This window comes from Triturus cristatus, chromosome 11, assembly GCF_964204655.1.
Source record: "Triturus cristatus chromosome 11, aTriCri1.1, whole genome shotgun sequence".
In the NCBI taxonomy this organism is placed as follows: Eukaryota; Metazoa; Chordata; class Amphibia; order Caudata; family Salamandridae; genus Triturus; species Triturus cristatus.
The window spans coordinates 561129345-561153472 of record NC_140594.1 but is presented as its reverse complement, the minus strand read 5'-3'; the positions used below and the strand labels follow the sequence as shown (position 1 = coordinate 561153472).

Sequence of the window (24128 nt, the reverse complement as noted above, 5' to 3'; positions counted from 1 at the left end):
TTTAAATCACCGGATGTGATGAGGTTTTTGAAAGGTTCGCAGCATTTCTTTGTGATGCCCCCATTGGACTTGAACTTAGTCCTTATATTCGTCATGTGCTCCCCTTTTGATCGTTTACTCAATTGTCATTTGAGACTTCTGACGTTAAAGACTTTCTCCTCGCCATAATTTCGGATAGATGCATGTGCGAGCTTCAGGCACCCTGTGTGAATCCATCTTGCACCACCTTCTTCCCTGATCAGTTGATCTTGAGAACCCAACCTTCCTTACTATTGAAAGGGGTTTACTTTTCTTCTTGGTCAGGTCATTACCCTTCCGGCTGTCTTTGCATCACCTCAACCCTCTAAGGAGGAAGAGAGACTTCATGGTTTGGATCCCCAAAGTGCATTGCGGATCTTTATTGATTGTAACAAAGAACACCGAGTGGACAATCTGCTCTTTGCAGTTTTTTTTTTAAAGCATAGAAGGGTAAAGCAATGCAAACTTATACTATCTATCTCCCAATGCATTCTTCTCTACATAAAGAACAGCTATACACTGGCGAGAAATCGGGCCCCAGAAGGCTTACGAGCTCATTCCAATAGCGCCAAAGCAGCTACCACTGCATTAGCAAATGGCATGCCTATCCTGGAGATCTGTCAAGAAGCCATGTGGGCTAAGGTACACACTTTCATGAAACACTACTTTCTCAAAGGGCAGCTCTATTAAGAGGGGCAGAGCGTTTTGGTTTGGGCCATTGCACAGAACTACCATCTTGGGAACTACTGCTTTGGTATCTATTTACAAGGTGAGGAATCTGCAGTGAGAAGTATCCACCAGTAGAACATGTTCGCTTCAGTAACAATCTGTTCGAGGCATATGAGCTGCAGATCACACACTGAGGATAAGATCGCCATCTGGTGTTGGGCTCGGATGATTGCAGGTTGTTGTTGTCTTCGGAGAAGTCTTTGGTCACGAGGTTGGTGACTCCTCCCCTGGACAACAGTGCGCATGGGCATCCACTCCATCGGCAGATTGTTTTTTTCCGCCATTGGGTTCGGATGAACTTTTTTCCGCTCCAGCAGAAAACTTCCAGCAATCAATTTAACTCTTTAATCTTCATTTCATCGACGTCGACATCAACTCGGACCGGTTCCGGAAGCGGCTGATGGACAGGACACCCTTCAAAAAATGCCCCCAGTGTGGAGCGAAGTTCCCCCACAGTGACCACCACGAGGTTTGCAACCTCTGCCTGTCGCCGGAACACAACGAGTCCACCTGTCCAGCTTGTTCCGCTTTCCGTTCGAAGAAGACCCTCCGGGACCGAAGAGCTCGACGCCATATTATGGCCAAACCAGCTCCAGAACCGGAGGACATCTTTGCTCAAGATGTTCCCGAAGACGACACCGAAGATCTCGAGATCGTGTCCGAAGCCGACGATTCCGATGACCTCATCACTCCAGGGCAGCGTGTGAGTACCACCCCCCCTGCCCCTGCCCCATCCAAAAAAGCATTGGTCAAGACTCCGCCAGTTGGGCCCAGTCGCGACCGGAAATCCTCTTCAGAAGCCCCGCCCTCGGGCCCGACTCCGAAGACAACTAAGCCTGTGGGTGGCTCGGGCTCGAGCAAACCTCACCTAATTGTGCCTTTAACACCCTCGGCACCCAAACACCCATTGTCGGCACCGAAACAGGCTCCAAGACCGAAATCTCCTTCGGCACAGAAACGTTCCTCGGCACCGAAGTCTCCACCGGCACCGAAACGTTCTTCAACATCGATGCCTGAAACTCCATCGGCACCGAAACCTCAGTCGGCACCGAAACCTCAGTCGGCACCGAAACCTCAGTCGGCACCGAAAAATCAGTCGGCACCGAAAAATCAGTCGGCACCGAAAAATCAGTCGGCACCGAAAAATCAGTCGGCACCGAAAAATCAGTCGGCACCGAAAAATCAGTCGGCACCGAAAAATCAGTCGGCACCGAAAAATCAGTCGGCACCGAAAAATCAGTCGGCACCGAAAAATCAGTCGGCACCGAAAAATCAGTCGGCACCGAAAAATCAGTCGGCACCGAAAAATCAGTCGGCACCGAAAAATCAGTCGGCACCGAAAAATCAGTCGGCACCGAAAAATCAGTCGGCACCGAAAAATCAGTCGGCACCGAAAAATCAGTCGGCACCGAAAAATCAGTCGGCACCGAAAAATCAGTCGGCACCGAAAAATCAGTCGGCACCGAAAAATCAGTCGGCACCGAAAAATCAGTCGGCACCGAAAAATCAGTCGGCACCGAAAAATCAGTCGACACCGAAAAATCAGTCGACACCGAAAAAATCATCGGAGCCGAAAACTGCGTCCCCGCCGAAACAAGCTCATAAAGACCCGAAGCGGACGTCACAGACACCACCTTCGGAGCCAGATGATCTTTTTCGACCAGATCCTACTCAGAAGCGGATCTATATCAATCCTAAAACGGGACATGTGACTGCCATCCCATATAAAAAGCGGAAGCTGGACACTACACCTCCCCCAGCTCCCATACGGAAAAAGGACTGTGCTACTTCACCACTTCGTCCTTCCTCTCCTGTTTTACCTCCTAACCCGTCCCCCCCCCTCCTCCTCCTGATTCTCCTTTACCTTTACCTTTACCTTTACCATCTCCCTATCATTCACCTCCTCCACAGGATGATAATGATGACTTAGGGGGAGGGGCGGACCCTGATTTATTTGATGATCCTGTTGACCCAAACGACCCTTTTACGTTCCCAGACCCAGCACCCATGGATGACTGGTCTTATCCTATACCTGACATGCCTGACCCCACTACCTACCCTTCCAAGCCCTCCCCTCCTGATGACCACCTAGGGTACGGCCAACTTATAAATAGGGCAGCAACATTCCACGGCGTTACTATGCACACAGACGCCATTGAAGAGGACTTCCTCCTTGATACCTTTGAGCAGTCACAAAAGACTGTTCACATACTGCCCATGATCAAAGGGGTCATAAAGCATGCTACTGAAGTCTTTAAGGACCCTGTTCGAGCTAGGGTTCTCAACCCACGCATCGAAAAAAAGTACCGACCAGCCCCGCAAGACCCTGCATACATTAAGGCCCAGCTCCCTTTAGACTCCCTAGTCGTATCAAATGCCAGGAAGCGCGCTAACTCACAGACAACTGGAGAAACGCCTCCCCCAGACAAGGAGTCGAAGCTTTTAGAAGCCTCGGGCAAACGGGTCGCCGCGCAGGCGGCTAACCATTGGCGTATTGCGAATACCCAGGCCCTGTTAGCCAGGTATGATAGAGCGCATTATGACCAACTTGAGGACCTTATGCAACATCTGCCTGAACCTTTTAAGTCCCAGGCCTCTGACCTCATCCAAGAAGGCAAATTAATATCTAATGCCTCCATTAAATGCGCCTTAGATGCAGCAGACACTGCTTCTAGAGCGGTCAATACTGGCGTCTTACTCAGACGACATGCCTGGCTCCGTATTTCCGGTTTTAAACCGGAGGTTCAAACCGCAATTCTAGCTCAACCTTTCAACCAAGAGCAGCTATTTGGCCCTGCAGTGGATACTGCATTAGAAAAAATGAAAAAGGATAATGAAACTGCCAAGTCTATGGGAGCACTGCAGTCTCATCAAAACCGGGGTTCCTTTCGTCGCTCCTTTTATAGAGGAGGCTCCAAAAACACATCAACTGAGACCACGTCCACCTTTAAAAATTCAGGACAAACATCCCCTAACAGAGGTTACTTCCGGGGAGGTTATAGGGGAAACAATAACAAAGGTCGAGGACGGGGCAACAACAACAACACCCGCACCTCACCAGCCACCAAACAGTGACTTGCCACCACTCCCCCCAGACCATTCCACTCCGGTCGGGGGGCGACTCCAACAATTCCTGCCTGTCTGGACTTCCATCACCACAGACAGGTGGGTAAGACAAATTATCCAGTCTGGCTACTGCCTCGAACTCATACAATCCCCCCCAAACATACCGCCCAAACAACGTCCAATGTCCTCGCATCATCTCTCTCTCCTCAAACAAGAAGTTCAATCCCTGTTACAAAAACATGCGATAGAACCAGTCCCCCTTCAACATCAGGGAAAAGGGGTATATTCTCTATACTTCCTCATTCCCAAAAAGGACAAAACACTAAGGCCCATACTGGATCTCAGACTACTAAACCAGTATATACATTCGGATCATTTTCACATGACCACTCTCCAACAAGTCCTCCCACTTTTACAACAGGGAGACTTCCTCGCCACATTGGACCTCAAGGACGCATACTTTCACATCCCTATGCATCCCGCTCACAGAAAATATCTACGATTTGTGGTAGATGGGCAACACTATCAATTTACAGTTCTCCCATTCGGAGTAACAACAGCACCCAGAGTGTTCACCAAGTGCCTAGCAGTCGTGGCAGCGCATCTCAGAAGACAACAGATCCATGTCTTCCCCTATCTGGACGATTGGCTCATAAAAGCCAATACATACCAAAAATGCGTTCTCCACACTCATCGCACGATTCAAACTCTCCACGATTTGGGATTCACTATCAACTACCCCAAATCCCACCTACAACCTTCCCACTTACATCAGTATCTAGGAGCAACCATAGATACATCCAAAGCCATTGCCTATCCCAGCACAGCCAGGATAGCCAGTATACAAAATCTCATCTCTCAATTTCAAACTCATCCATCTCTTCCAGCAAGAGTGTTCATGCAGCTCCTAGGCATGATGGCGTCGTGCATCTCCATAGTCCCACACGCACGACTTCAAATGCGTCCCTTACAAGAATGCTTAGCACAACAGTGGAACCAAGCTCACGGACAACTTACCGATCTGGTGTTGGTGGACAGTCGCTCACTTCGATCACTGAAATGGTGGAACACCATCAACCTGTCCAAAGGGAGACCGTTCTTAGAGCCTCTTCCACAAGTTGTGCTAACTACAGACGCATCTCTCACGGGGTGGGGAGCCCACCTCCTTCACCATACCACTCAGGGCAGATGGACCAGTCAACAAAAACTGCTCCACATCAACCACCTGGAACTCTTAGCAGTGTTCCTAGCGCTAAAATCCTTTCAAATTCACCTAAAGAACAAAACTGTCCTCATACGCACAGACAACATGACGACAATGTATTATATACAGAAACAGGGAGGGACACACTCTCTCCAACTGTCCCAACTGGCACAGCAAATCTGGAGATGGGCAATTCCCCAAAACATCTACCTGTTAGCAGAACATCTCCCAGGGATCCACAACCAAGTGGCCGACCTCCTAAGTCGCCACACACAACAGATCCACGAATGGGAACTACACCCCAAGGTTCTACTCCCCTTCTTCCAAAAGTGGGGACAACCAGACATAGACCTGTTCGCCACTCCCGAAAACACAAAATGCCCAACCTTCGCCGCCAGGTTTCCACACCCACAGTCGAAGGGCAATGCCCTATGGATGAACTGGTCAGGCAGATTTGCGTACGCCTTTCCGCCTCTCCCACTAGTTCCATTTGTGGTACGCAAACTGAAACAACAGTCACTAACACTAATACTAGTGGCTCCCACTTGGGCACGTCAACCGTGGTTCACCACACTTCTGGAACTATCTTTAGTTCCACATCAAAAGCTACGCCTCTCCCCGGATCTGTTAACCCAGAACCATGGAGAAATCAGACACCCAGATCCTCAAACACTGAACCTAGCGATCTGGCTCCTGAGGTCTTAGAGTTCGGTTACCTCAATCTCCCTCCAGACTGTATGAATATCATAAAAGAAGCCAGACGCCCTACTACTAGAGCGTGTTATGCCGCTAAATGGAAACGATTTGCCATCTACTGCGCTAATAATGACATACATCCATTGGATGCTTCCATCCAAAACATCATTTGCTATCTACTACACTTGCAAAGATGCAATCTAGCGTATTCCTCTATACGATTACACCTAGCAGCCTTGGCAGCCTACTTGCAAAATAGGCAACACCTGTCCCTTTTTAAGGTACCAGCCATCAAAGCGTTTATGGAAGGTCTCAAAAGGATTCTTCCCCCAAGATTGCCACCTGCCCCAGTGTGGAATCTCAATGTGGTTCTAACAAGACTCATGGGCCCCCCATTTGAACCTATGCACAAATGTGAATTGCAATTCCTAACATGGAAGGTAGCCTTCCTTATCGCAATCACTTCCCTGCGCAGAGTAAGTGAAATACAAGCCCTTACACTTGAAGAACCTTTCTTACAACTACACCGTAACAAAGTGGTTCTTAGGACAAACCCTAAATTTCTTCCAAAAGTGATTTCCCCTTTCCACCTTAACCAATCAGTAGAACTACCGGTCTTTTTCCCAAATCCAGACTCGGTAGCTGAAAGGGCCCTACATACCTTAGATGTTAAAAGAGCATTGCTTTATTACATCGACAGAACAAAACCTTTTCGAAAGACAAAACAACTCTTTGTTGCTTTCGCGCCACCACACAAAGGCAACCCGATCTCCAAATCAGGAATAGCCAGGTGGATAGTTAAATGCATCCAAATATGCTACCTCAAGGCTAAACGTACACTCACAGTTCCCCCTAGGGCGCACTCCACGCGTAAAATAGGGGCTTCTATGGCCTTCTTAGGCAATATTCCCTTAGAAGACATTTGCAAGGCAGCCACATGGTCTACCACGCATACCTTCACTAAACACTATTGTGTTGACGTGCAGGCCAAACAACAGGCCTCCGTGGGCCAGGCTGTCCTAAAAACTTTATTTCAAACTGCTGCAACGGATACAGGCGACCACCGCTAAGGGGAGCACTGCTGTATAATCTATCCTCAGTGTGTGATCTGCAGCTCATATGCCTCGAACGGAATATGCTACTTACCAGTATGCATCTGTTCTTGGCATGTAGAGCTGCAGAGTCACACACGCCCGCCCGCCTCCCCGGGACCTGTATCTGTTCCAGCATCCGTCTTACTTAGACATTACACATGGACATCCTTTCTTTCTTTTCTATATACTCCATCTTTTCCCATCATGGCGAAAAACAATCTGCCGATGGAGTGGATGCCCATGCGCACTGTTGTCCAGGGGAGGAGTCACCAACCTCGTGACCAAAGACTTCTCCGAAGACAACAACAACCTGCAATCATCCGAGCCCAACACCAGATGGCGATCTTATCCTCAGTGTGTGACTCTGCAGCTCTACATGCCAAGAACAGATGCATACTGGTAAGTAGCATATTCCTTCTGGTGGATGCTCTTAAATGACTGCAGATTCCTCATCAACTCTCCCACCACCTGGTTCTGTGAACTAGGCTCGTTTCCATCTAAAAATGTCACAATCTAGAGAGCTGCACAATAATAAAATTATTTTACCAATGGCCTCTGCGTCTGAGGGTGTGGACAGCCTAAAAAGCAACTGGGGACGCTTGTGTGGTTCCGGTTATCACTTAGTGTGGAAAAACGTTGCTGCTGAGTTGCACAGTGCCACCTACCAGCGTACAGAGTTACTGCTGAAAGGCTTCTGAATCCAATGTGAAATTTGCTGTGAGAGTATCTACCAAAAAGATTGTTACATAAGGTATATAACTTATTCAACTCTGTTATGGAGTTTTTTTTTGTCGACTTAAAAATACTTGTTTCTGTGGCAAATGTTTCGGTGATAAATGCCTTGAAAGTTTAAGACGGTGGTTATTTTACACCATGTTTTTACTTGCACAGTAATCTAGGAATCTTACTACACAGTCTTATGGTATTATTTAAAATTTTGAAAGAGTATCATATATAGACTTTAAGAATCTAATTATTTCTATAGACAAAAGGAAGAAAGTCGAGATGATCAGGAAGACGATGATTCTCAGAGTTCTAAATCTGACGAGCAGTACTATTCCATTCCTCTCAAAGAAGATTTGAATGAAACCAAATCCTACATCAAGTTTACAGAAATGATTGAAGAGAAGCGTGCCAAACTCCGGGAGATCGAGGTAAATACTGAAATAAATTGCTCTACTTAAATTTATCGGCTGTTGGGAAAAACTACATTTCCCAGAATGTATAGCACATAAAAGTCTACATAATAAAATCATCCATCTAACTTGGAGTATAATGCAAACATTTTAGACAATTGACTTTGATATGGAAGCTCTTACTAAGGTCCTGAAATGTAGTGAAACTGAAAGCTTCTATATTTTATATTGAAAGTGTAAAATGTTTTCTAACATTTTTTGAACAAATAGCAGTGAGCCCTAAAAGGCCTGAGAAAGTTCTCACTGAAGTGACAGCGTACTGCTGACAATGTGTTCTTTTTAAACTGAACAAAGATTGTATCATATTTCAACAAAGTCTCTCACCAAACTAACTGGAGTGAACTCACTATTGTAATATTTATATACACACACCCACACACAAAGGACTTGATGTCGCCTAGGCCATGAGTCTTTTAGGGTGTGGTTTGTTTGTTTCCCAAAACAATTGTAGAGGTTTTTCTTTTATAAAGCTTATTTTATAGGATAAGTAAAAGCAAACATTCAGTTTTTTTGTTATGAACAATGAATGGAAAATCCCATCGAAACGTACAGTACCCAAATGAATTAACACTTTTTAACTCCTGGGACATCCTTGCCTCTGATATATTCAGCCAACTCATTCTATGAAGCAGTAAAACTTAATCTTCTGCACAAGTAGGGACTTTTCTAGGTATCAAGCTTCATTGCTCACTCTTACAGTCTAATACTCTTTCCATCCTAGTCAGCTAAAAGCAGTGCGTGACAACCCCACAAAGAACCCTTGGCACCTCAGACTTTTATCTCCTTCAAGCGTTTATTGCTATAGACCCCTTGTTCTTTTATTGTATTAGTGTTCCGGAGAACCAGAATTGTTTTTAGATTTTCAGGCACTCACCCCCAGTCAAGATATGGGTTGAAGCCATCATCGTTCTTTAGCTCACTTAACCACCCCATTTCAGACCCAGCCATATGCAAATCAGTCTTGACCTGGTCCTTCATGGGAATTGTCCAGCCTGAACTGCCAAGCCAGGTCTTCCCTGGACCGGAAACAAGCATCCGGGGACCGGTTTCGGGGTAACACCCCTCATCAGCCAGGCTAACTTGAATCCAGTGGCAAAGTGAGCAAGGGACCCACGTCTGGGCATACCCTGCCAACTTAGGGAGAACAAAGCAAGCACAAGGAGATGTATGGGGGGCTGAAATATTTCAGACACTCCCCTCCCGCCCCCCCTTTTGATTCGGTCCACCTTTTGGAGGAGACTGCAAAAGATATGCAGTGGTTGCTGCTAGACTACAATTAGACCAACGGCTGACCCCTCTCCCTATTCTGCCCAGAGCTGACAGTGGTGAGGGACACATCACTACTGGGCTGAAGAGGTCATATGGGAGATGGGAGTGGTGGAGATCAGAGGCCTTCACATCAACATGCTGGAGTGGCATGCCATTTGTTTGTTTCGCTTGTCATCCGTCAAGGGCAGGCTAGGCTAGGCTTAAATCCTTTTGGACAGCACCATCGCTATGTGGTATTCCAGCAAGCAGGGTGGAGTGGAGTCCTGGATTCTGCGCCAAGAAGCTCTGCTCCTCTGGTCTTAGCCAAATAGTAGACCACCTAGCAAGATCTTTAAATACAAGGGTAGACTAACACAGCACATGACACCTAGCAGATTACAAACTGCAACTTCATCCGGAGGACGTCTTCCACCAATGTGAAGAGCCCTGCCTCTTAACCCCTGAGAACACGCAGTGCCAATACTTCAGTGCATTGGAGTAACCAAAAAAGTTCCTCTTGGAGTGGAACTCGGGACTCCTATATGCCTTCCTGCCGTTACCTATCCTGCCCCTTGTTCTGAAGATGATCAAGAGCGAAAGATGATCAAGAGCGACTGGGCCCAAGTCATCCTAGTAGCTCTGTATTGGCCCAGGAGAGTGTGTTATCCGGATCTTCAGGGCAAGGGCATCTATCCAGTAAGGATGTGCTTAGGAAGGATCTTTTATTGCAGCTACAGGGTGAAGTCTTGCACCCAGGAATGCCCATCTACACCTCCATGTGTGGAGATTGAGTTGCAGCAATTTGATATATCTCTGGGAGCAGTAGATATCATCCTGCAAGCATCTTATGATATCCATTTAATGTAGGAGGCTTGGACAATTTTGTGGACCCTTTAATAGGGACCATTGCAAACCAAATTTTCAGATGTTACTGTTTGTTTTGTCTTTCGCCTACCAAGGACTTGCAGTGAGCACTTTCAAATGGTACTTGTCAGCACTTTCAGGCCTTTTGTATTTGCCAGGCCTACTGTCCTTATTCAAGTCACCCACTTACTGCGTTTTCTCAAAGGTTTAGTACATGTTTCTCTCTAAACTGTTATGCCACAGTGGGACTTAATTTGGTTCTCCTTTTCAATTCTTCATAGCTGTCCGCTTTGTCTGCGAACCCTGACAGCTGTTTTCCTCACCGTGATAGTCTGCTCATCGTGTGAGTAACTTCAGGCACAGCCAGTTCAGCCACCTTACACTATAACCTTTCCGAACAAGCTAATGCTGAGGACCAGAGCGACATTTTGTCAAAAGGTTGTTACCTCATTTTACTTCAGCCAATTCATCACTTTTTCAATGTTTTTTGCCCTTACTCATCTCTTTAAAGAGTTGAGTCTCCACCATTTGTACTCTAAAAGAGCATTCCGTGTTTATATTGATCATACGAAAGACCATCGGGGGGGATGATCAGGTCTTTTTTTGGGATCTCTGGGGACAAAGAAAGGCAAAGCTGTGCAGTAGTGGACTTTGTCCAGAAGGATACTACTCTGTATTCAGATCTGCTACACGATCCAAAAGAAGCTGCCTGTGTAGAGGTTTGGGGCCCATTCTACTAGGGCCAAGACTTCTACCACCACATTAGCACACTGAGTGCTTAATGGGTACCTGTCAGGCCGCAATGCGGGTATGAGTGCACACATTCACCAAACACTTCTGCTTTGACTGCCAGGTCCGACGGAAGTCCATTTTGGCCATTCGGTCCTGCAGGACCTTTTGGTCCAAGCCGTTCCACAGACCTTCTTCTTCTGGAGGTACTGCTTTAGTATCTATTTTAAAGGTGAGAGAGCTGCAGATAGAAGTATCCATCAGAAAAACACGTTACTTGCCTGTGGTAAATCTTTCTGGTGGATACTCTTATCTAACCGCAAATTCCTCATCGCGCTCCCTCCTTCCTGTTTCTGGACATCTTCCTCATCTGAGGGCATGGACGATGTCAAGAAGAAAACTGAAGTCCACGGGTCTGGGTGTGATGCCTGTATACAGCTCCTCTTTTAACTTCTGGGGTGGGGTGGGGTGGAGTGGACTCCACCTTCTGGCATGCAAGGGCTATGCTGCAAAATCTTCCGGATCCCATCTAGTGCCTGTGGTTATTCTAAAGGTGTGGAATCTGTGGTTAGGTCAAATATCCACCAAAAAAAGAACAGCTGGAGGTAAGTAACTTGTTAGTTTTTAATGGATATCTGAATTTCCCCGGTTTCAATGTATTGTAGAAGCCCCCTTTGAAGGATGGCTTGATCTGTGGGTGGTTCAGTTCTCCCAAGCACCACAATGTTGTAGAAGCCCTCTTTAAAGGATGGCTGGATCTGTGGAAAGTGTATTTTATCCCGAGCACCATAGACCGTGAAAGTTGGGCTTTGGTTTCATTCACCCACTGTTTACTTAATGCCTTTCAACTTTATTGCAGGTGGATCTACATGTGCCGTGAGGGTTACAAGACAAAGTCAACTAACGGTCTTAAAAACATTATCTGATAGAGACTACTAGCCGCAGATTCCTTCACGTAGAATTATCCCCAGGCGTGAGACTGGATCTGGAAACTTTTTGCCACAGCATCCCTGCGCTCCAGAGGGCGGGGCGACACCACGCGAATCCGCCCAGGCGTCGTCCTCGCACGTGACGTCCGCGAGGTCACACAAGCCCCACTGAGGTGCGCCTACGTCAGTTTTTTCCTTTTCCACGTGCAACGCGGATCCAGTCTTGCTACGGGCCTGTTTCGGGCCCTTTTTTCTTCATCATTGTCCTTCTGTTGGTGGAACAGTGTGCGAATGCCTTCGGGCTTCAAAGCTTGCACATCGCGTGGGCGTCTTATGTTGGCGACGGACCCTCATCGCATTTGTATGTGGGGCTTGGGGAGGATCACGGCACCACGGATTGTGAGGCGTGCCAATAGTTGAAGCAGAAGTCGCGGCGGGAGTGCCGAATGAAACTTCTTTCGCGCGTCTCTCCAGGTCGACCTCCTCCCCTCGATCAGCCTCGGCAGACTGCCTCAGATACGGCCGTGGTCGTCGTCATCGCCCTTTCCCGATGTCGCGAGAGCGTCACTCACCGGTGAGTCGCAGTTTGTCCCCGGGGACTGGGTTTCGGCCTGCCGGGAGTGTGGCCTGGGCGCAGTCGCCTGGTGTCGCCCCACCCCCTGGCGCGCAGGGATGCTGTGGCAAAAAGTTTCCGGATCCAGTCGAACGCCTGGGGATAATTCTACGGGAAGGAATCTGCGGCTAGAATCGTCTCTACCAGATACATCGTTACCGAAGGTAAGTAACTCATACTTTGTGGGCTTCCCCCTAGAACACTTGTTTCCTAATAATATTATCTGGTCACTGCTTAGGGAACGATTCACGCACACACACACCCCCAAGCGGAAGACTTCTGCTGAGTCTGGAGGCAATTCAGTGGTACTGTATTCTAATTCTCTTGGTGAAAAATATGGTCATAGCGTATTCTCTCTTTCCCCTTTTTAATTATTATAATTTTCTGATACCACGTTTGCTGATACTGTACAAATGACTTCAATGTACTGTGGTACAGTCATCATACTGCTGAGGAAATATCCATAGAGTTACCGTACAGAAGCAGACAAGACACAGCCACTTCTATTACTTCAAAAAGGCTACTCTGTGTCATTTGCGGTGCTTCCTGTATTATACATTTCTGATGGATACATCTGCCTGTGGATTTCTCACCTTTTAAATTACCCCAATGCACAGCATTCCACAGAAGCTGTTTTCCTCCACTCCCACGTCGACAAGGACGTCACAATGGAACGGCTTCGCACATGACTGCGTGACGTCAGCGGAGCCATAGGAAGACCTTGTCGGCGTGCTGACATCAGTTCCTCCTCTTTATCTTTCCGCGACGTCGACACATAACAGTTTTTTCCCCCAGGCTCTCCATTTCTGGGTGTTTCTTTGTTGCTGGCTGAAGAGGGCTACTCCGAGAAAGTCTGGTTTCAAGCCATGCAGAGAATGTGGGGGCCAGATGTCCATCACTGATGCTCATGAAGATTGTTTATGGTGTCTCTCATCGGACCACGACGTTGGGACATGCACTTCCTGCACGCGCATGAATCCAAAGGCACTGAAGGAGGAGGAGGCCAAATTATTCATGGCTAAGGCAAAGAAGCAGAAGACGTCGCAGAAGATCAAGGACCCGCTCAGTCGCCAAGGTTCTCTCCGTAGCTCTTCGAAGGATTCATGTCCGAAGTCGGTGTCCCCGACTCCCAGACGTCATTGCAGCGATGAGATCTCTTTGACTCAGTTACCTGGGATGAGTCTTTCCCCGGCTCCGAGAGCAGTGACTCCTCCGGCTCCGAGAGGTCATCCGCCGTTGCCAAAGTCAGCCACTCCAACACTGGCTCCGGGGGTCTCCGGCACCGCAACTAGAGTCGAATTTACTGCCTCCCTGAACAGCTCCGAGACCTGTGATACCGGAACCGATGTATCCTGCTTTCCCAGCCCCGGGATTGGATCCGTTGCATTTTTTAAATGCAATGATTGGCTTGCTCACCAGAGCGGCAAACCCTACTGGTGCGCCTGTTGGCCCCAAGGTTCCGTAGTCATATTACCTGGGAGACCTGCCACCTCACTTTCCCCGGGTCCCTTTCATGCCTGTGGCTCCAGGGAGTTGGACTCTTCAGACACCGAGATTTTTAACGCCGTTGCAGTCCTTGGAGTATCAAGCTCCTCTAGATGGTGTATCCCTGGCGTCGCCTGGTTCCGAACTGGCGGCGACTCGACCGGCTTTGACTCCTGTTTCTGTGGCCATCCCTTCGACGCCTATCCAGAAGTCTCTGATGTCGCTTCTGGCACAGCCGACGTGGGTCCGATGATGAGGTCTCTGAGAGAGGCTCAGAGGCTGTTGGAGGAAGAAGAGTACCAGGAGGAACATGGAGGGGCTGAGGAAGGAGAGGATTGTAGATCCTGACCTGGATTTTGTGGTTTTGCAGGAAGCCAGTGGCCTGGACACTTCTGCTGAGTAGGATCTTTCATCACCAAAAGGCTGGCCACTTATCATACTGTAATCAGAAAGGCTGCAGACCTCTTGGAGTTGCCTCTTCCTACAGCTGAGTTGAGGTATAATATTCTGACAGCGGTGCTCCATTTCCCTTTCTCCATTTCAGAGCCTCTACTTTCCTTCAATGAGGCGTTGACAGAGCCCATTCTCGATGTTTGGTGAAGCCAATGTCCACTACAGCGTCTTTCAGGACAGTGGGTAGGAGGTACAAGGTGTCTCCAAGGGATCCTGCTTTCCTGTCCACCCATCCTGCGCCAGAAAGCTTGGTGATCCAGGTTTTGTGCACTTCGAGTCAGTCTGCAGGTTCTTTCCCATTTACTCCTGCGGATAGGGAGTCAAAGCGCATAAAGCAATAGGCAAAGAAGGTGTTCTCTTTGGGGAGTATGGCCCTCAAGTCTACTGATGCCAAATGCCTTTTTGGTCTCTTCATCCATTCTCTTATGGGCTCAGACAGGCAGGTTGTCCCAAAGTTGCCCGAGTGGGTACAAGGGCATTTCTCCGAGGTGTTGTCGGATGCCCTAGCTGCTGCGGACACGTTCGATTCAGTAGCAAGGGCAATGGGATCATCTGTGGCGACTAGGAGACACACCATGGTTGCGTGATTCGGGATTCTCGCCTGATGTACATGCCCTTGTACAGGTCCTACAGTGGAAAGGGCCGAGGTCGTCTGCGGGGTGTAGCACAATAGCAAGTTTCCTCCTCCTCTTCTACCCCTCCAGCTTGTGTGGCAGGGAATCCGTTCTAGCTCCACCATCCTAGAGCATACTTGTCCCGTGGAAGGACTGGTGTCCCGTTTTCTACACCATTGGAGGTCTGTTAATACAGATCTCTGGATGTTGAACATTGTAGAGAATGTGTATACTCTCCTTTCCCTCCCCGTCAGGGCTTTTGCTCGGGAGAGCATCTTCTGCTTCTCCAGCAGGAGGTTCTGTCACTGTTGCAAAAGGGTGCGATCAAGGTGGTTCAGGAGCAGGAATGGGGGAGGGGGGGGGGGGGGGGTCAAGGATGCTACTGCAGGTACTTCCTGATTCCCAAAAAGGACAGTCGTTTATTGTCGATCCTAGACCTTAAGGTTTTGAATTTTTTCCTCAAACAGGAGAAATTCAAAATGTTGACCCTGGAACAGATTTTTTCTCGCTCTGGAGAAGGAAGACTGGATGGTGTTGATCGATTTACAGGATGCGTATTTTCACATTCCCATCCTGAAGTCGTAGTGTAACGCCCTGAACGTCTCAGGATCGTTTAACAGACACGACAATGAGGACGCAACCACTTGTGAAGGGTTAGTTCTTTTAATGAAGGCAAATAAAATACAAAGAACAAACAAAAGTTATAGTCACTGGAATCCTCCAGGCTAAGTACGTTACCAGCCCACAGCACGGATGGTCCTAACCGTCCTCTGCATATACGCCGATCCCGGCGTATGCCAACAGAGGGCAGAAATGAAATGGCTGACAATGCCAATCGGTAGGCTGTGAGGGGCACGAAGAGTGTTGGGGAGAATCGAGGAGTCAGGGAAACACCCAGCCGGGGTCTCTACCTGAAGGGAGCAGCCGCTCAACCTCTTCCTCAGACTGCACCGGGACGCGGAGTCACCTCCTGGTGATGCGTCACCGATACCCCAATCACAAGCAAGAAGACTGAACCGAGAGCAGCCGCTCGATCGATCCTGTGGACTTCCGAGTCTGTAATGCGGCAAACACCTCCTGGTGTGCGTTACAGCTGGCAGTCCCTGTGTCTCTGGTCGGGCTGGGAGTTACGACTCCAACCAGCAAAAGCGCCACTGCGCTTGGACTCAGCCGAGTCAAAAAGCGAAGCTCAATGGTTGACCGGTAGAGCTTCCGGGTCCTTCACAGGTGACGATGGGGCAAGACACGGCCCAGGGAGTAATGACTCGACCTACCTCCGTTCTTGCCTTACTGGAGCACCACTCCGGAACACTGCTCTTCACGAAGCAGGTACGTCGGTGTAAACACAATATCCGACAGCCTTGTACCTCCCGGTTCCTCCCTTTATAGGGCGTGTTTTCCTTGAGTTATGTAACAGCTCTCCTGTTTACATAAGGGCGTGTTTCCCTTGAGTTATGTAACAGCTCTCCTGTTTACATAAGGGCGTGTTTCCCTTGAGTTATGTAACTGCTCTCCTGTTTACATAAGGGCGTGTTTCCCTTGAGTTATGTAACAGCTCTCCTGTTTACGTAACCTCTCAACCGCTAAGCATCCTGGGAGATGTAGTCCGTTTTCGCTGGTTACCGTTTTCCTCCCCTCGTATGACAGGAATTCTTGACACGTAGTGGAAGTATCGTCGTTTTACGGTGCGGTTTCAACACTGCCAGTTTGCAGTCCTTCTGTCAGTCTTACTTCCACACCTCGGGATTTCACAAAGGTGATGGCAGTGTTGGCAGCACATCTCAGAAGGTCAGGAATTTCTGTTTTTCTCTGTCTAGGTGTCTGGCTGCTCAAAGCAAAGTCGCCAGATGGTTTTGCATCATTTGCAAGTAACAACACAACTGTTGTTTGAGTTCGGGTTCTCAATAAATGTACCCATATCTCACATGGGACCCTCTCAGAGCAACCTGTTCCTAGGGGCAGTACTGGACACTACTGTAAGTCGTGCCTTCCCGCCTCTACAGAGTATTCAAGACATCAAGGCTATGATTCCACTTTTTCAGAATGAAGCAGCAGTTCTAGTCCTGAAGGTCTTGCGCCTCCTCGGTCTGTTCGCTTCCTGCATACTGTTGGTCAACCATGCACGCTGGAATATGGGGGGGAATAAAGTGGTGCCTCAGCAGGCAGTGGTTTCAGCACAACGGAGATCTCAAAGAGGTGGTCAGAATCTCCTGAGACACTGCTGCGGAGCTGCTATGGTGGAGTGTTACAGGCAAACTGTCTCAAGATAAGCTGTTTCACCCTCCTACTCCGGTGGCCACAGTGATAGTGGATGTCTCCACTCTAGGGTAGGGAGCCCATCTGGGGGATCCGGAGGTCAAAAGTCTTTGGTCTCCAGAGGTAAGATTGTTTCACATCGATCTTCTGGAATTGCGGACGATACGTTTAGCTCTCAGGGCCTTCCTTCCTCCCTTCCCTGACAGTGGGTTCAGGTCCTAACTGACAACACTACCGCGATGTGGTACATCAACAAACAAGGAGTAGGATCGTATCTTCTCTGCAGAGAGCCTCTGCAACTCTGGTCCTAGGCTCAGGACCATCAGATTTGCGTAATCACAGATCATTTGGCTGGAGATCCGAATATGCGTGCGGACAGTGTCAGTCAGCAGTATTGGGTCAATCACGAGTGGTGTGTCAATCCACAGGTGGTCCTTCACATTTTCAGGATGTAGGGTTTCCTCAGTTGGTCCTGTTTGCCACTCACGAGAATGTGCACTGCCCGGCGTTCTGCAGTCTCCAATATCCAACGTGAGGAGCATTGGGAGGGGTTGGGGGGGGGGGGGTCAGTTAGAGTGGGGATTAAGGCTTCTTTACGTGTTTCCTCCCATACCCTTGACACCACCAAATTGTCTATTCTGGTAGGTGGGCCAAGTTTGTTAAATGGTGTGGAGCGATCGATTGATTCCTTACAGGCCCATTTATCTGATGTTCTGATTTTATCTTTCCCTAGCCCAACAGGGTTGTGCAGTAGCTACTGTTAAGGGCTACTTGGTTGCCTTGTCGGCATTTCCTTGTTTCCCAGATCAACCCTTGTTATTTAAATGTCCCATAGGTATGAGATTCATTAATGGTCTGACTAATAGGTTTCCTCCCACTTCTTTTATGATGCCTCAGTGGGATTTGGATTTGGTTCTTAAATTCTTGATGGGGTTCATACATTGTTGTCCCTGAAGGTTTCTAGCATTTAAAACTATATGTTCGTGGCATATGAGCTCTAGATCGTATACTTGTGTATAGATCGCCATCTGGTGTTGGGCTCGGATGTTTGCACTTTTTTTTTGTCTTGGAAGAAGTCTTTTGTAGTTATGTGGTAGGTGGTGACTCCTTAGGACGATAGTGCTCATGGGCATCGACTCCATCTCCAGGTTGTTTTTTTCCGCCATCGGGTTCGGATGTGATTTGCTGTGCTGAGGGTCGGTGTCGAACCCCCCTTCGATGCGCAATTCCTCTCCACTCGACGGTATTGTCTTGAACGCGTTTCCCTATCTGAAAGAAACATATTAGTTATAGATTCCTTACCTTAGAATTACCCCCGGGCGTCAGACTGGATCCGGAAATTTTTTTTTGTGAGCAGTACCTCTGCGTGTAAGAAGGTGGCGTGAGTCGGCTCTACGTTTTGTCGTCGTGGTCTCCGGGATGACGTCGCGGCAGCTACTTAGACGCCGCCCTCACACGCTGACGTCAGTTCTTTCTTTTTCCGCGCCAGCCAGCACTGATCCGGGAAGAGCGGTACCTCAGTGATTTTTTAAAACTTTTTCTCAACTTTTGTCGACGTCTTTTCTCGAGTCTTCGACTCTATAAGATGCACGAGAGATGCCCGGTTTCAAGGCCTGCGGTTCCTGCCATCGTATGATGTCGGGGACGGATCTGCACCGCGTGTGTCTTTTTTGCCTGGAGCGTGACCACGACCCCAAGTCGTGCTCCGACTGCCAGTTGTTGACGCCGAATGCTTTGCGGGAGCGGTCCCGAAAGCTGCTTGAACACCGGCCGTCGGCTCCGCGCCGTTCGAGTTCCTGCTCCAGAAGGACGTCGAGTGACCGGTCGCGGAGCCATCGCCATTCCGGCTCGAAGTCTTCACACTTGGGCTCGGGTAAGTCGAAGCATAAGAAGTCAAAGAAGCATCGTCCCTCTCCGACTTCTCGTCGGTGGGCCGATCCGACGAGGCGTGCGGGTGGTGCCACCCCCGCGGCTCTGCGCGCGGAGCCCAAAGGGTCGACTCTGAGCTTCCCTCCCTTTCTGGGACCCGGAGCGACCCCCGCCCAGCTTCGTACATTCTATGAGGCGATGCATGCCATCTTTGGGTGGACCGATCCTGTCGGCGCGCCTTTGGGCCCCGCGGACTCGGTTGGGGGGCCTAGGTCTTCGCTGCCGTGGTGACGGATGCCTCCCATCTGGGATGGGGCGGTCATATGAGACAGGCGGTGTCCGGGCTTCACATCAACCTTCTGGGGCTCCGGGCGATTCGTCTTGCACTGAGGGCATTCCTTACCTCTGTCCAGGCAAGAGTAGTGCAAGTGTTCACGGACAACACCACCGCCATGTGGTATTGCAACAAACAGGGCGAGGTGGGGTCATGGACCATATGCAGGAGGCCCTTTGCCTCTGGACATGGCTGGAATATCAAGGCATTTCCTTGGTGGTTCAACACCTGGCAAGTTCTCTGAACGCCAAGGCGGACAAACTCAGCCGCCGGTGCATGATGGATCACAAATGGCGTCTTCACTCGGAGGTGGTGCAAGGTCTCTTTCAACAGAGGGGAGAGCCTTGGTTAGATCTATTCGCCACCGAAGAGAACGCGCAATGTCGGCAATTCTGCGCGTTGGAATTTCCAAGGCGGCACTCGCTCGGTGATGCTTTTCGTCGCGAGTGGAGTTGTCGTCTGTTGTACGCCTTTCTGCCTATACCACTTCTGCCCAGAGTGCTGAAGAAGATCAGGCGCGACCGGGCCAAAGTCATTCTTGTGGCTCCAGATTGGGCATGACGAGTCTGGTAACCCGAGCTGCTCAACATGGCCATCGTTCCTCCAATCCGACTGCCTCTTCGGAGGATCTTCTGTCGCAGCAGCAGGGGACGGTCCTCCAACCGAACCTGTCCAGTCTCCACCCCCTTGCGTGGAGATTGAGCAGGGGCAGTTTCTTTCGACCTTTCTCCTGAAATTTGTGACGTAATCTTGGCAGCCAGGCGTCCCTCCACAAAGACTATACGCCTGCAGGTGGAACAAATTTGTGGCATGGTGCACAGTAAAGGCCTTGGTTCCCCTTTCTGACCCTCTTTCTGAAGTGCTCTTTTTCCTTCTCTCTTTAGCCCAGCACGGCTCTGCTCTGGGCACTATCAAGGGCTACCTTTCTGCCATCTGCTTTCCTTCGGCTGCCAGATCAGCCTTCTCTTTTCAAGTCCCCGTGGTTAACCGTTTCTTGAAATGCTTAACGCATCTTTTTCCTCCTATTCCATTCGTTATGCTTTAGTGGGACTTGAATCTTGTACTAACTTATTTGATGTGCGCACCCTTTGAACCGCTTCATAACTGTCCTTTACGTCTCTTAACTCTTAAGACTGCTTTCCTGGTAGCCATCACTTCTGCTAGAAGGATGAGTGAGCTCCAAGCTCTTTCTTCCAAACCTCCTTTCTTGTCTGTTCATCCGGACAAGGTGGTTCTCAGGACCCGTCCATCCTTTCTTCCTAAGGTGGTCACTACCTTCCACATCGGGCAGACCATTACTTTGCCCACCTTCTTTCCGCCTCCGCATCCTTCAAAGGAAGAAGAGAGGCTCCACAGTCTGGAACCATAGCGTGCGCTCTCCTATCTGAATCGCACAAAACAGTTCTGGGTGGATGATCGACTTTTTGTTGGCTACGTGGGTGCACAGAAGGGTCGGGCCTTACACAAACACACTATTTCTCGATGGGTCGTGTTGTGTATGAAGGCTTGTTACACTCTGGCTAAAAAAATAGCCTCCAGTCGGGCTACGCGCTCACTCCACCAGGGCGACGGCAGCCACTACTGCCTTGGGAAGAGGAGTGCCTCTGAATGACCTCTGTCAGGCGGCCACGTGGGCATCGCTGTACATGTTCACCAAACACTACTGCCTGGACAGCCAAGTCCGGAGAGACGGCTTCTTTGACCGTTCTGTTCTCCAGGACTTTCTGGTGTAATCTTGGTTTGCAGACCCACCACCGGGGTTGGTATTGCTGGGGTATCTATTCTAAGGTAAGGAATCTATAACTAACGTGTTTCTTTCAGATGCACAAGTTACTTACCTTCAGTAACGATATATTTGTAAGAAACATTAGTTAGTTATAGATTCCTTACTGATTTCTAGGGTTAAGGACATCCTTTCAGGGCCCTAGTTTTGTGCACCAATGGTCAGTGTCTTGCATGGCTCTGCGTTTCTGGCGCTGAACGTAGTGTACAGGACTGACGTCAGCGTGTGAGGGCGGCGTCTAAGTTGCTGCTGCGATGTCATCTCAGCGACCACCACGACGAACGCGGAGCCGACCGACGCCACCTTCCGACGTGCAGAGGTACTGCTGATGAAAAATCTTTCCGGATCCAGTCTGATGCCTGGGGGTAATTCTAAGGTAAGGAAGCTATAACTAACTAATGTGTTCGAGGCATGTGGGCTGCTGAATTCATATCTGTGCATAGATCGCCGCCTAGTGTTGGGTCCGGATGATTGCACATTGTTGTCCTGGAAGAGTATTCGAAGTATCCTGAGATGGGTGACTCCTCCCCTGGACCACAGTGCGCATGGGCATCCTCTTCATCCCCAGATTGTATTTTTCCGCCATTGGGTTCGGATGCAACTATCTTAGCTCAACTTCGGAATACTTAGTTTTAGGCCAAAAGGCCTATAGTTTTCGTCGGTACAGTTACCGTTCGGTGTCGACTACTAGTTCTAGTGCTCCACACCCTTTTCAAAATTTCGAATCGAATTGGTCCAAACTTTGACGCTCCATCGACCATGGAATCGAGAACTCCGTTCAAGAGGTGTCCGTTGTGCCACGCCAAGTACCCTCACATCGACGTCCACCCAGTCTGTAACAAATGTCTCTCGCCGGATCACGACGAATCAAAATGCATGGCCTGCGCGCGGTTCCGATCCAAGAAAACTCTACGGAACCGACGGGCAGCGAGGCTCGAGGTGCAGCAGGCAGCGCCCGCACCCACCAACATATTCAGCACCGAGGACGAGGACGCCGAGAGCGTGGAAGAAATACTAACTAGCCCCGCTTCGGAGCATGGTTCCCGATCGGACGACGATGACTAAGAGCTCTTTCGACGTGAAGAAGCCGTCGACGAGGTAGGGGACATCGACGAAGCCTATGCGGCTGAAGAAGACAGCTCTCCCGAGGAGTTAGGCCAATCCGTCGAAACGGAGGCCGAAATTAGTCGTCGGGCTCCGGTCGAGGGATCGCCTTCGGGCCTTACCCAAGACCTAATCCATGGTTCCTCGTCCCCGCCTTCCGGCCCGGCACTGAACACTATGCAAGAGCCAATATTACCCAAGACGACCGGGTTGTTGAACCCTAAATTATCCATCGCTCCAGTCCCTTCCAAATCGAAAGCGAAACTGGTGGTGGTCGGATCAAAGGCGTCGAAACAGTCCACTGCCCCGGCGCCGACGCCGAAGAAAGTCGTCTGCTCCGAACGCGTACAAAAAGACTTCGGCGCCGAGCTCACCGCAGCAGACGCGGTCGACGCACAGAAGAAGCGCGCCCTCGTGCACCACAAGGCGCCTACACCGAAGCCCGTCGCCTCCGCAGTCAAAATGGCCGCCTCGGCTACGTCGACGCCTAACACACCGATGCCGAAGAAGTCCTCGACTACGTCGACTATCGATGCATCGCTTCAAGCCAGTGACCCCCTTCCGACAAAAAAGTCTGGGTCGGCCTCCACACCTACTACCAAGATGCCCACCAAACCACCATCTTAGTTTGCTGTGCAGCAGGTCTCTGCATCTCTCCAACGTATCCGGGACCAGGTAGCCCTCCACTCTACCTCGGGTCCCCACACTACCTCACCCGGTACAGTGCACTCGGAGCCCACCAACATTACCTTTGGGCTGCCACCGACATCGGCACCGAAACTCTTTCAAATTCGGACACGTGTCCTCCACACACAGTCCACCACCTCTGGCCTAACAGAACACAACTCTTCAGGGCCACAGTTTATCGACGCCGACACTTGCAGGCTCATGCTCCACAAGCGCAAGATCACTCCAGTCAGGGAAGAGGTGCCATACAAAATTCCTTTTAAACGCAAGCTACCGGCGGAGCAGGAACCAGTGCTACAAGAACACTTCCATCCCCTCCAACTAGCTCCGCAGTCCTTTTCTCCTACCCCTTCTGAATCGGACCCAATGCAAGAATATGGTGGGGACGATACCATCTACCCCGGGGACGCAGATCCCGATGAAACACAGGATCCTGATCAGGCATGGGATGACCCCACAGACCCAAGTGTCACGCCACATGCTCAGGATGCGCAACTCTACAATATTAAAACTTCTCCTACAGAGGACACGGCCGCATTTAATGCCCTTATCGAACGGGCTGCTGCTCATCATGGGGTGGAACTGCACTCTGACGCCATTGAGGAGGACTTCCTGCTTGACACTTTCGCATCTTCGGAAAGAACTGTCAAGACTCTGCCCATGCTTAAAGGGGTTCTGAAGCCTGCCAAAGACATTTTCAAAGACACCACAAGAGCCCGAATCTTAAACCCCAGGATTGAAAAGAAATATAAGCCTGCACCTGGTGACCCTAAATACATTAGGGGTCAGTTGCCATTAGACTCTATGGTGGTTGCCAACGCTCGCAAAAGAGCCCACTCACAGACAACTGGTGATGCTCCTCCCCCAGACAAAGAGTCAAAGGTCCTTGAAACCTCTGGCAAACGTGTGGCAGCGCAAGCAGCCAATATCCTGCGCATTGCCAATACACAAGCACTCCTGGCACGTTATGACAGGTCACATTATGACACGTTAGAGTCACTGCTCCAACACCTACCAGAGGAGTATAAAGAGTCAGCGGAGCTCCTCATTAGAGAAGGACAACTCCTCACTAATGCGTCCATAAAATGCGCCCTAGACGCAGCTGACACAGCGGCCAGGGCAATAAACACTAGTGTCATGTTACGACGCCATGCCTG

General features: G+C 49.6%; 1 protein-coding gene across 1 annotated transcript in view; it reads left to right on the top strand.

Moving 5' to 3' along the window:
• U2SURP (U2 snRNP associated SURP domain containing) overlaps positions 1–24128 on the top strand; it is a 776636-nt gene that overhangs the window by 555663 nt on the left and 196845 nt on the right. The window contains exon 23 of the mRNA XM_085633584.1: positions 7793–7961. Coding sequence (XP_085489710.1) covers positions 7793–7961 — 169 coding nt within the window. The remainder of the gene's footprint in view (positions 1–7792; positions 7962–24128) is intronic.